Source organism: Gymnogyps californianus, chromosome 2 (genome assembly GCF_018139145.2).
Source record: "Gymnogyps californianus isolate 813 chromosome 2, ASM1813914v2, whole genome shotgun sequence".
Lineage (NCBI taxonomy): Eukaryota > Metazoa > Chordata > Aves > Accipitriformes > Cathartidae > Gymnogyps > Gymnogyps californianus.
In genome coordinates, this window is record NC_059472.1 from 67,931,543 (window position 1) to 67,944,689 (window position 13,147).

Here is a 13,147-nt window from a genome sequence, read left to right on the forward strand (position 1 = left end):
AAATAATTGTACATATTTAAAACATCCTGAAACAAATGCAACTGACACACAAGTTTGAAACTGCATACATAACTATAATGAAAATTAAATTGTTTGCAACCTACCTTGGAATTGCGTAAATTTGATGGTTCCCATCCTCTCTCCATTTCTGAAAACAACTTGACCCTAAATAAAATAAATAAATACCTTAAAAGTTTTATAAATCTCTCATAATATAGTTTCATTAGCACTGCAATTATTTTCTGTTCACTATTAAAATTACCCAAGCAAGTTTTAAACTTTGAAAATAGCAGACTCAACCAAGGTTAAAATAACTCAATAACAGCTCCCTAAAGCTTTCTTCCACAGATTTCAAATGGCCTTAGAAAGTTGACCAGTGTTATCACCTACTTTTCATGGATGGTAGGTAAAGCTGGTAACTTACTGAATCTCAGGTGATGAGAGATATGCAAACAATTGATTTTCACTGTGTGACTGTTTTTATCAAGGATATGTAAGAGCTATCAAAGATCACACAAGAAAATAATTCTCCATTTCATTCATCATATGGTTCTCCAAATGGCTCTATAACCTACTTTTATCTTATACACTTATCCTACTTGATTATGGATACCAGTAACTCTTGTGGCTTGGTTTTGTACTACACCAACATGCATGTCCTAGTATTCTTTTTAAATGTAATGCCTTTAAGTCAGTACTACCCTTTGCGTGCTACACATTGGTACTCCTCAAAATAATGGTCACATAATGCTGAACCTCCTCACAAATCCCTAGCAAATTATTCCCATCTTTCATCCCATCTTTCCGACTTAAATTAAGGAAAGATCTTGTTAAACTTCTTCCTTACTTCAGCTATTTCATAATTGAGTATGAAAGAAGAGGTTTTAATTCACTTATGCTAAGAAGTATTTTTAATATTTTGAACCTGCAGTGGAGTGCTGAATGCTGTCAATATAGATTGCTGTTTTACTTCATCCCCAGTTTGGTTCATTATTATCATCTCCATTAATTTTTGTTTTAGCAGACATCAGGGTAAGAGAAACCAAATGATAAGCATGTAAGGCTACAATACATTTCTGTGTGCAAGCCAGCCCCTTTTTGGATAACCCTTTCTGGTCACTAAGGGGATGCACTGAAGGCAACCATCTGAATTACTGAAATCAGCTCCCTGCAGGAACCGTACAACAGACGTGTAGTACAGCACACTCACTCCGCATTTCCTGCAAGCCACAAAACACCGTTTCCCTTTCATAAACAGAAGAAGACACCCTTCAACAAGTGTAAGCTACCTTGTGCTAAGCCTTAAAAGCCAAAAGCCCCAATCTGTGACTAAAAGAGAGCAAGAGAAATAAATGCTGGTAATGGGAGAGATTCTGGTGACAGCTGCAGAAGGACACAGGAGCTGCTCCTGCTGAAATCCAGTTGAGCTAAGTCTCATCCAGTGGCTGCTAACACAGCTCCAGGAGAGAACATAAAACATTAGCAGGCAGATTTATGTGTGCACCTTAGCAGCCTTCATCCAGACCTCCTTTAGTCTGGAGAAGTAGTTTTTAATATCCCTTCATTTGTTTGAACATAATCATAATGCATTTGGCTACTTGGTTTAAGTGGCTACTTGGTTTAAGTAAAAAATAGTAGAAAATATTAAAGAAAAGACTCGTAAAGATGCTACGCAAGTGTCACGTACTGCAGACATATAGCTATGGTCAATCCAGTCTTAACCTCGCTAAATTCTTGGTTCTGTGACCTGTGTCGGAGAATTCTGTAGTTAAATTTTTCACTGTGTGGAAAAATTAGTTTTTCATTTGACTTTAAATTTACTGCCTTTTACTTTAACTCTGTCTCCTCTTACTCTTTTATTACAAGTTAATAGGACCGTAAGTTGTAGTCTACTAGAGTGCTATTTATAAGCATACAGCAAGCATCACTGCTATCATCTATGATGAGTCATTTATGATTGTCATCTATTATTAATAGTATAATATACCAGCTCATGAAATTTTCTAGAGTCCACGTGTAACCGGTTTGCAATATTATCATTGCTTCTTGCAAAATCACCCGCATTTTCATCATTCAGTAGGACAGACACATACCATATGCATCTACTGACCAGAGATAAATATATACATCCTCATTGACATGTTCTGAAACTATCAACAAAACATAAATCAGGTCTGAATGTTCTGAATAAATGTAAAAATTTGGATTAAAAAAAAATATAAACAGAGTTATAGATTTAGAAGTATTTGTTTTTATCAACTTCCCTTTGCTAAGATTTGTGGCTTATACTGATCTAAGCAGTAGATAAATAAAGATATGGATGATAGTGATGAAAGAGTTGTGGAACGACTCATGTGAAAACGTTCTTGTTATCTGCAAAATTATTCAATCACAGTGTGTTGTGGCTTAACCCCAGTCAGCAACTAAGCACCATGCAGCCGCTTCCCCCTCCCAGTGGGGTGAGGAGGAGGAAAGGGAAAAAAAAGTCGTGGGTTGAGATAAGAACAGTTTAATAACTAAAGTAAAATATAATACTAACAATAGTAATAATGAAATATAATAATAATAATAGTAATGAAAAGGAATATAACAAAAAAAAAAAAAAGGAAGGGGGGGGGAAGGAAAAAACCCAGTGATGCACAATGCAATTGCTCACCACCCACTGACTGATGCCTGAGCAGCGATCCACCCCTCCAGCCAGCTCCCCCCTGTTTATATACTGGGCATGACGTTCCATGGTATGGAATACCCCTTTGGCTAGTTTGGGTCAGCTGCCCTGGCCATGCTCCCTCCCAGCTTCTTGCACACCTGCTTGCTGGCAGAGCATTGGAAACTGAAAAGTCCTTGGCTTAAGATAAGCGCTACTTAGCAACAACTAAAACATCAGCGTGTTATCAACATTATTCTCACACTAAATCCAAAACACAGCACTGTACCAGCTATTACTAAGAAGAGAGTTAACTCTGTCCCAGCTGAAACCAGGACACAGTGTTTTACTTTCATTAATGATTACTGGAAAATGCTAAAAAGTCAAATGGGTTATTATAAGGAATAACAATTTCTAAACACTATTTTATGAGGTCTGACATTGTCCTGGGTACTGTTCACAAACTACAGAGTCTGCATGTTACACATACAGATACTAACAGGAAAAAAAACTATTTTGAGAAATTGAAATTGGCTATTTATTCCATGTGTAATCCAACGAACAAATCTGTTTTCAAAGGTAAAATCAACAAAAAACATATCAGGAAGAAGCCTCAAAGCAGGAACCTCTAGTGCAAGCCATGATGATGACAGTACATATTTATTACCCAGGCATCAAAACTGCAACCGCAGCTGCAGTTACCACTTGGTTCTTTACTCCTCGGGAACATGCTGCTTCATAATAACATGTGACAAGTAGCTACAGCGTCTCAAGTACCTTAAACCCCTCAAGACTCTAAAACTCCTGTGTTCTGGGTGAGGAAACATTCCTAGATTTTTACTGGGGCTTTAGGTAGCCCCAGCAGACATGGACACAGTGTTGCTGCTGCAGTATTTGGTTCTGCCAACGTGGCAGAAAGGAGCGCTCCTCATGAACACTGAGAAATTGTATAAATAGCGATACCTTCATTTCTTAAAACAGGAATAGGAAGGAAACTAATAAGAGTCACCCATTGCTCTATGCTTTCACCACTATTCTATGAAAATAAGACAATTACATTTGGGGTAAAAAAAGTGATACAAATACAAAATAAAATGTTGTAGTATTTAATTTTATAAACTTACAGCAATGCTAGTAAGAAATAAGCCAACCAGTGTTTCAGAAAACTGTTTTGTAGAAATGATGTGCTGATTTATAGCATGTGAAATGAGTTATAATCTGGCAATGTTCTATGGCTCTCGTCAAGTCATTTCTTTGCCACTGAGGTAACAAACCATAAGATTTAGCTAGAGAGTTATCTTCTTTAGACTTGAGATTCATAAATTACTAACAGTGTTTTTTCTTTATTTAAAGTAGCGGATGTTTGAATAATAGATATTACTAATACACACATTAAGCTCTGACATTACAAAAGCCAATCTTAGTACTATTTTGTCCTTTATTTTTACCTTGCCACATATTCCAGCACATGGCCGGTACAGACTGCAGCTTATGGTGTGACCCACCATAAAATCTAGATCTTATGAAATCCACGTGAATATAACAACAGACAAAATCCTCTTTTACCTTCGATTGTGTTTTGGTGACATTGCATAGGAGTATTTAGATATTTATTAGCAAAAGGATCAGTGATTGTATAGATGAGTAGTACTGTTTTAAAGAAAGTAATAGAAGTAATGTTAATACTAACTTCTTCAGAACATGATCGTCAGATTCAAACAATATTTCCTAGTCAAGTAATTATTTTACTTCAAGAGATGTAAATATGATCTCTGTCCTTAACAAACATTTAAATCAACTGCACAAGTGAATTACTTGCACTTATATCAAACCACATATTTTACTATACATTAAAATAGTTAATCAACAAAGCTTTCCTCTTCATTACACACATCATCCCAATGGAGACCAGTAGAAAGCACACTGGTATCTTAGTGCCTGTTGTATTTTCTTCAATCTACCATCTACAGGTTTTCTTTTTTTTCTTTCTTTACCAGTTGCAAAAGTGATGCTAGAGTAAATAGTAATTCTATAACTGATCTGCCCAATGTTGAGCTGTGGACAGGCATCTTCACATCGGCAATTATCCTTGAAAAGTTGATGGGAAGGAAATAGAAAGTATGTGGCTTGAGTCCAATAGACAGCAATGTGAACAGAGGGTGGAAGAGAAGCTGAATTAGCTCAGCCTGGCACAGCGTAGTACCCCCGGATGTTGCTGCTGGTATGTACAGCCACTACTGCACACAGCATCCCAAGAACCTATATTTGGGATCCTTTGCGGCTGCATAACTTGTAATGCAGCCTTACACAAGTGTACTTTACTCAGTTTTCCTAAATGTACAACCACCCCATAAGGGAAAACAATCCTAGTTGCACATTGCAAGTTAGGTGGCTTGGACAATAGAAATATAGAAGCTTAAGTTGTAGGTTTTTTAGGTTTTTGTTTGGGTTTTTTTTTAGATACATCTCTGAGTCCAGCTGCTTTTCCTGTAATTGTTTGGCTTTTTTTTTTCAAAAAGCTACAGTGCTTTAATGTCCTTTACAAATGATGAAAACCAGAACTGGACCAAACATTTCAATGGTGTCAGTCTCATAATTGTCACATGCACGGACATCGTCTCCCTGTTTCTTCTGCGTAACATCTTCTTCTATGTATGTGCTCTGTTTTACAAGTGTAACATTGATTTTTGTCCTACTCACATGTACTTTGTTATACAGCATAACTATGTTTCATCTCATTACTAAAAAGACAGTCTCTACCCTCCCTGGATGTACCATCTTCACTTTTTTTTCTTGAATTGATGTTCCTTAAGCTATCAGTCCTTTATTTGTGGTCAGAATAAGAATTCCACAACAATCATCCATTTGCACTCATGAAATATTAGCCAACATTAACTTTATTTTAGACTCATGGGACTTCCCCTGTCTTTATAGCAGTTAGTCATTTGTCTACACTTGGAAGCAGCTGTCTATTATACTTTATTTTTTTCCTGGTGGATAAAAGTAGGCATCTTTGTTATATTATGAACATGTCATTAAGCTCTTTTCGAGCTATGGAGCACTAGTATTTATTAGAAGCTTCTTTGCATTATCACTGACAGTATTATTATTCTGCTCTGGACATAGGCCCATGCCAAAGTTAGAATTCTTTCATTCCTCATACACTGAAATCCACAGCCAACAGATTTTTTCATTCATGTCTTTAGCTTTCTTCATCAGTCAATAAAACCTGTGTTCAGAAGATTCTTAACTGCTGTCTCAGTCAGGGCCAGGTCTGCACTTTGACCATCATTTCATTTACTGTGTATTTTCTTCTGCAAAGTGTCTCAAATATAGTAAGCAGAGAAATAAATAAATAGCATTTATTTCCGTGATTTTCAGTACTATACCTACAAAAAAGGTCTGCTTTAGACCATGCTTGCTTCCTTCTCCAACGGTCTTCCAATAATTTTTTATTTATTCAAATTTGTATTATATACTCAGCTTATACTTGGTATCTTATTGTTGATTTAAAATGTCGTAATGATATATTCAAGCTAAATTAATAACACAAATACCCCTTCATCAGAGGAGAGATCATGAGTATGTTGACACACACGTCGCACCTTGATGCAAGACAGTTAAATGCCACAGGACTCACGTCCCCCAAGCATTTTCCAATCGGCCAATACATTTCAGGGCTCTGCCTCAGTTCCACTTCACTGTCCAGGCATCTGGGCTACTCTGCCCTATAGGCAAGTCATCCCCCCATATAACAGTGTTTATCCCCAGTGGTTTTCCCTAAAATGCCTGAGCCTACACAGGCAAACCAGTTCCAAAAGTGACCGTCAGTATTGTTTCCAAAAATAAATTAACTCAGTCACTTTTGGGGTTCTTGAGTTAGATATTTAATATAAAGTAAGCCATTTAAATAAACACGTGCAGAAATACCTGAAAAGCAGTGGGATAATTAAGGCAACTGAAGTTGTATTCTTAATTTAAAACACAGTGCATTATTGTCAAAGAATAATGAGTATACAATTAAAACTGTCCTTTTAAGTTCTGTGACACCTGCTGAAATCAAGGTGTACATTTGATCCTGTAGTGTCCTTATTGGACTAAGTCCAATAAAAGTAGGAGCCAAGGAGGGTGAAGCATCACAGGACAGCAAACCTAAGAGCTTGCTAGCACCCAAAGGGCAGGTATTGCCCTCCCACATTGCTCCTAGCTGCACAGTCCTACACCTACCTGGTGGTAGCTTGGCATTCATCAGGCCCCTGTGTGAGCTGTAGTGGCCTATTAAACGAGCAAAATGTATTCAGTGATTTTTTTTTTTGTTTTATTTTGTATTGTTTTGGCAAGTGGGGGAGATGTTGTTTCTGAATTGCTTTCCAGTGCCAAAACCAGAGCCAGCACAAAGGAGCCCTGGAAGGACGCAGGTGCTAGCAGAAAGAGCTAGGAGGGAGGGAGGGAGCGAGACACCCTCTGTTCATCCCAGCTCCTTTCAGAAGCCTTTCTGTGTAACCATGCAATCCACACAGCCTGGTACTCACATGTTACTCACACTCGATTTACTTATACAGGACTCCTTAGCTACAGACATGCCTTCCCTGACACGCACAAAACAGCAAGCTGGCATTCTGTGGGTCTTGGCTCTGCAGCTTCTAGGTGGTGAAGAGCTACACGCTGTAATTCATAACCTCTTCCACCCTCCAAACATCACGTCTAAGACAGCAGTGTTTATAGAGAAAGGGAATATCATTTAGTCTATCAAATTATATAGTTGAGAGTAACCGAACAAGCTCTTAGCTCTGCAAGTCTAACCTCACTTCTGAAACAAAACAGCAAACTTCCAGCTGAGGGCAGCTTGTGCACAACTCTTCTGGTTTCAACCTAGTTACATCACTCAATTAGCCGGAGACAAAGAGCTAAGCACAGGAGATGTAAGCACAGTGCAAGAGAGGATACTAGGGAGACAGCAATAAAGTTGTCATCCCCTGTGGGATAAAGAGGTAATTGTCACCTTTGGAACAGTGAGAGGAGAGCAGAAGGCAGAGGGTGATGAAAATTAAAACGCTCCGTAAAATCAACAATGCTGCTGAATCTATGATTTTATATCTTTAGACTGCTGTGGATAAAATGTTTCTACAATATTTGATCAAAGCAGACCCAGTGACTGCTGCTTTTCAAGCCTTGAGACTATTTTCAGAAAAGGTGTTTCTGTCAAAATTTTCAAGATTGAAGATTTAAATTTGAAATATTTTATGATCCAAAAGGATTTCTTTTCCCTGCCTTTTTTCTCTCTCATGACATTTTCTAAAAGATTTGGGTAACTGAACACTGGTGTCTGGAGAGCAGCAGCAGCAGAGCAGCTCAAAGAGCAGGTGTGAAGCACAGCTAAAAATCTTGTCCTGGCTAACATTTTCTAAATAAAGCAATACCACCATTCTCATCTAAACAGATACTTATGTTCTAGCTATGACAGAGCTGGCATAAAACAGCAGGAAAAAATGAACATGCTTACTTCTAAGCATTAAATATTTGTCTGCACGACAGGAACAATGCTTGAAAAATATACTCTCAAACAAGTAAGTTTCCCAAACATGAAAACATGGGTTTTGGAGAAAGAAAGTGGGGAAGAAGGAAGATAAATTTATGGAATAGAAGTGCCCAGAAAAAATTTTCTGGCAATCATGATAGCGATGGAAAAGAAGAATGAAGAACCAGCATTCATCAAATCCCATAATATTGGAACTAGGTGGCACTCATCAAAACTATTAGGACATCAGTCTAAAACAGAAAAATCAGTGATGTTTTTCATGTTGTTTCTTTGCACAGCAGGTAGTGAACTTCTGAAATTTGCATTGAGTGGGGATTGCTTATTTATTTGTTTTGTTTAGAAACAGAGGACTGGGAGGTGAACCAGTCTACTGACATCATGGGACACTTCATATATTCTTATGCAGCTTCTTCTGTGAACTCTTGGTAGACAGAAAGGTAAATGGAAAATCAGCTTTATCTCAGAGTTCAGGAAACATTCATGATTTTTTAAATAGGCTACAGAAACTGCTTCAACATGAGCGAAGTATGGGGTAAGCAGATGTACAGGTTCACATCAGAGGCCATTTGGAAATAAAGAACACAGGAGAGAGACATATAGAAGTCACTGTATTCTTTCTTTCCTTTTTTTTTTCACCAGGGCAAAAACTGTTCTGGGCAAAATTGTCCAGCAATTTTAATAAAAAAGATGGGCTTGGTGCCTCATATTTGCCAAGAGAAGATCTCTGTTAACAATAGCTGATGCAAGTAGTCTGTGGCATTGACCAGTTGTGCTCTTTGCTTTGGCACACATCTTTGCTTTGGCACACATCTCTCTTAAAGGCCTACAGAATAAGTAATAGAGTTTCTAGAAATTAAAAAAAAAAAAAAAAATTCCCTGGTTCCTTTAGTATGAACCATCTTGAATTACAAGCATTTCCCAAAAACAAGTTTCCTTAAAAAAATGGCTACACTGTGCATGTCCTAATATCGTGATAGGAATGACAGAGTTGTATTCCACAGCTGGGCTGGAAGAAATGGCAAGTGAAGACCAGCTCCTTAAGTTTCAAATTTTGGGAAAAGGTGATCAAGTATAACAACATCGTTACGTGCTTATCATTCACATACATCCTGAATCTAGGTTTATGTGAAAATACAAAGTACTGTAAGCCTTACCACCATGATTTCATCATGCTGCCGCTTAACTCCCTTCTAAATAAAGAGTTCCAGTCCATTCAGTCTCTTCTTCATAGGAGAGGGAATTTTTTTTTTTTTGCTTATCTCCACTCTCTAAGCCCCTTTTTCAATTTTCTTATTTATTTCCTAAGGCAGGCTATCCATAACTGAAACACAGATACTCTTGCTGTGTAGAAGGGTGCCTCTATTCCTAACTAATATTTTGCTATCTGAACTTTACCATATTTGGGGCAGAACTTCATCTGTTTTTCAGGGAAGTGCAGGAATCAGATGGGGAATGGACAGAATTTCTTTGGATGAAATTTCTTCCCTCCACCTCAGCAGCATCCTCTGTCATCAGTTGGTTTTGCATAAAATTGTGGTGTTGCCAGCACAATGACATGAGATAAGCCCAGACTAAGCTGTTCCGTTAGATTAGCATTTAGACGCATATACACAATTTTACACAGCTATGTTGAAATAAGACAGCACAATCATAGCATTTTTTTCAGCACAACAAGCAAAAGTATGATCTGTGAACATCTGAGCACTCTGTTTTACTCACAGAAGCAAGTCTAAGGGAATAATGTACCTGACAAGGTACCAGTAATTCATAAGCAGGTGAAGGTGGGAAAAAAAGGATACTAGCCAGGAAATCATGCATCAAATAGTATTGCACTTGCTGGCCTTTGCCAGGTGAAGAAAGAAGAAACCTTTATGCTTTGTCACTCATTAATGTGCTTTTAGACATTCATCTAGGCTTATGCTTAGCACAAGGCAAAGCAGTTTTAGATGCTCTTTTTTACCATTCTTTCTTGCCTTATCATTTTTATCCAGTGATAGAGTTTTTCTGCTATGTGAGCCATCTCTTCCAGTGCCCATATAAGCTCTTTGTTGGCTGCCTAAAATACGGTCACCATTAGTGGTCTTAGGTTTAAAAGCATGACAGGAAAGAAATTAAAATGAAACATATATACTTGACAAACATTTTTGCAAGTTTTTCTGAATACTTTGGAAACAAAATGACAGGCACTGGAATTGTTTGCAACAAACACTTTCAAGTCTGGTGATATATGTAAGCAAGTGCTGACTACTAATATTTAGCCAGTTTCCTGATCTATGGTTGGCCTCTGAAGTACGAGCAAAATAATCCCTTTACTCTTGACTCAGTCTCTTTCAGATGTGTGTAAAAACATTGATGTAAACAACCTGTCTTTCAGGGTGGCAAGAGAAAAGGAAATAGTCTGAAGCACTGGGACTAGGAACTCAAGCCTTTTTCAGTGTGTATTAAAAAGTAAATATGAACTGCTGAGGTGATGCTCAGAATTGTTCTTTTGAGGCTGCATCCCTGATGATTTCAGATTCTAGCTCTGTGTGTCTGTAGGAACAGCATAACAGCATATTATATTCTACCACCATGGGGTTTTTTTCACTACTTTTGTAAGAATGAATCAGAAGAGATGGCATAATGCCTTTTAAGGACACCGCATTAAGCAGCAGTGCTATCTGTTCAACGGTGCAATTTCAGATGATGTTCTGAAGTAATTTCTTCCATTTTCTTTAAACTACATTAATCCCAGCAGAGAGCACAACTGCACAGGCTGTATTTCATTTGTTCTGATGATGACCCGAAAGACTGCAAGAGCCGCTACCTCCTTTCCACGCACTTCTTCCTGCCCAGCCTCTGTCACATTGGCTGGACGCAAGAGATTACTTTGTTTACTATGTTCTTTCTAATGAGCAGGCGGCCTGTGTTATTAGCAAGGTCTCTGCATCCAAAGTAGAGCACACTGGCATTATTCACGTGCAAGTGTTGAGCACAATATCTTCAGACTATTATCTTTCTAAGTGAGCAACTTTAACTCAAAACTGCCTTAATAAGAAAGGAAAATAAAAAAAGGCACAAAGACCAGACAGCTTTAAAAATCTCTTTTTAAGTATGAATAAGTCTTTTTAAGTATGTTAGTCTTGGATGATTCTTGCTACTGGCTAGAGAAAAGGCTATGATAGGAGACTCATTCCCAGTGTTATAAGGCCACTCTACAACTGAAAATTCCCCTGCAGGCAGAAGTGTGAGCTGATGCCGATGAGGAAAGAGTATTTGGAATCAGCTAAAAGGCTGGTTTTTTTAGTGAACAGCCATCCATGCCTAGAACACAAACACTGGTTTTCCCTCTTTACTCAGTACAAGCTCTTACACAGGAACTCAAACCCTTTTATTCAATATTCATGAAATGTTTCTAGTAACTAGAAGATTTTAAACCTTTCTTTGGCAAATCAGTTAAAGCAGCTCAAGGCAGACAGGAACTGTCCAGGACATTAACTTTCTAATATATATTTCCCAGTGACAGTCACTGAAATGGGCCAGTTTTCCATTTCATAATGGAACAACAATAATCTTCATTCATCTAAATTTACAGCAAGCTTCGAACAGCCTTTTATTTTATCCCAGTTGTAGTTTTGGCTTTACTCGACAACTGTTGGAATTACTATGACGTTTAAGATGGCTATTTCTGTAAAGCTAAAAAGCCTAGGCTAAACTATTTCTAATCCTAAGACTCTTAGAATTACTTTTCTTTAAAATTTCAGATTTTGTCTATATTGCTTTCCATATCAGAAAACACTCTTGCAGATAGCTATGTTTGATGATAATGAAGTAGATGTTTCATCTTCTTCCACTTCTTTAGCACTGCATCCCTCCAGGTGATGCTTTCATCAGCATCATATTCTGACCGAAAGCTGCAGAGAAGAGCATTAGCATTGCTGGGCACGGAGATCTGAACAGGCTTGGCAGTGGCAGGAAGGAGGTCTAACCAACATATTCTTCATAAAAACAAATTCAGCCCTTTTCATTGTCCATTTTAATCCTTCAGGCTGTTCTAACCTGTGCCAACAGCCTGCAGAGAATCAGGGAAGTATAATTGGCATAGTTTTGAAACTTTAAAGATTCGCTATTTATATCCTTGTAGCAGTTTTACTGAGGAAAGACAGCAGTCTCCATGTTCTTCAGAAAACAGTCAGATCCCAAGACATTGGAAGAGTCTCAGTTCGGTTTCTGAGTTGTGAGTGATCAGCGTCATATACCATTAGATCCTACACAGCATAGCAGCTTTCTGGCTGGCATATATCAGAGCTCTCAAAGGTGTAGCTCTCTTCAGACTCCATAAAGCAATGCTTAGAGTAATGATGTCACTTTGGGATCACTTTTCCTACATTTTCAGGACACTAAAGTTAAGGCTTACTGATATTTAAACATCTTCCCACTGTGATGGATGCTTTTAAAAACATTTGTGAAATACTTTGTTGTTTCAAATACATTCTCGGCCTAAAATTAATTTGAAATCAATGTCATCCTAAAAATTTGACATATATCTAGAATGCACACTCACTTAACAGAGAAACAGTGTATTTTTTAAAGAACTATATTATTTGTAAACTCTTCAAGATTCCCTACAGACATGATGATAGAGATGAAAACAAGGCAACAGAGAATATTTCATTGTCACCCCTTAAGTCACACCAGCTAATTTGCAGAAATGAGAAGAAATGCAAGTTACTAGTAAAGTGAGTCTTCTTTGCTTTTCTTCTAACTCAAGGCAGTGTTCAAAGTCCATTTAATGACATGAAATAGCTAAGGGCTAGACATCTCTCTCTCTTCCCCCCCTCCCCAACATTCTCATACCCAACATTTTATCTACACCATGTTGTGCAGGCTAATTCAGATGCACCCAGGCAAGTGAACTGGTAAATCTACATAGGAAAACATGATTCGTTTAAGTCTGGAAATACAACTAGATTCCCAGGCTA

General features: G+C 37.8%; 1 protein-coding gene across 1 annotated transcript in view; it reads right to left on the reverse strand.

Moving 5' to 3' along the window:
• GABBR2 (gamma-aminobutyric acid type B receptor subunit 2) overlaps positions 1-13,147 on the reverse strand; it is a 492,274-nt gene that overhangs the window by 204,578 nt on the left and 274,549 nt on the right. Inside the window, exon 8 of the mRNA XM_050891519.1 lies at positions 105-165. Within this exon, the coding sequence (XP_050747476.1) occupies positions 105-165 (61 nt within the window). The remainder of the gene's footprint in view (positions 1-104; positions 166-13,147) is intronic.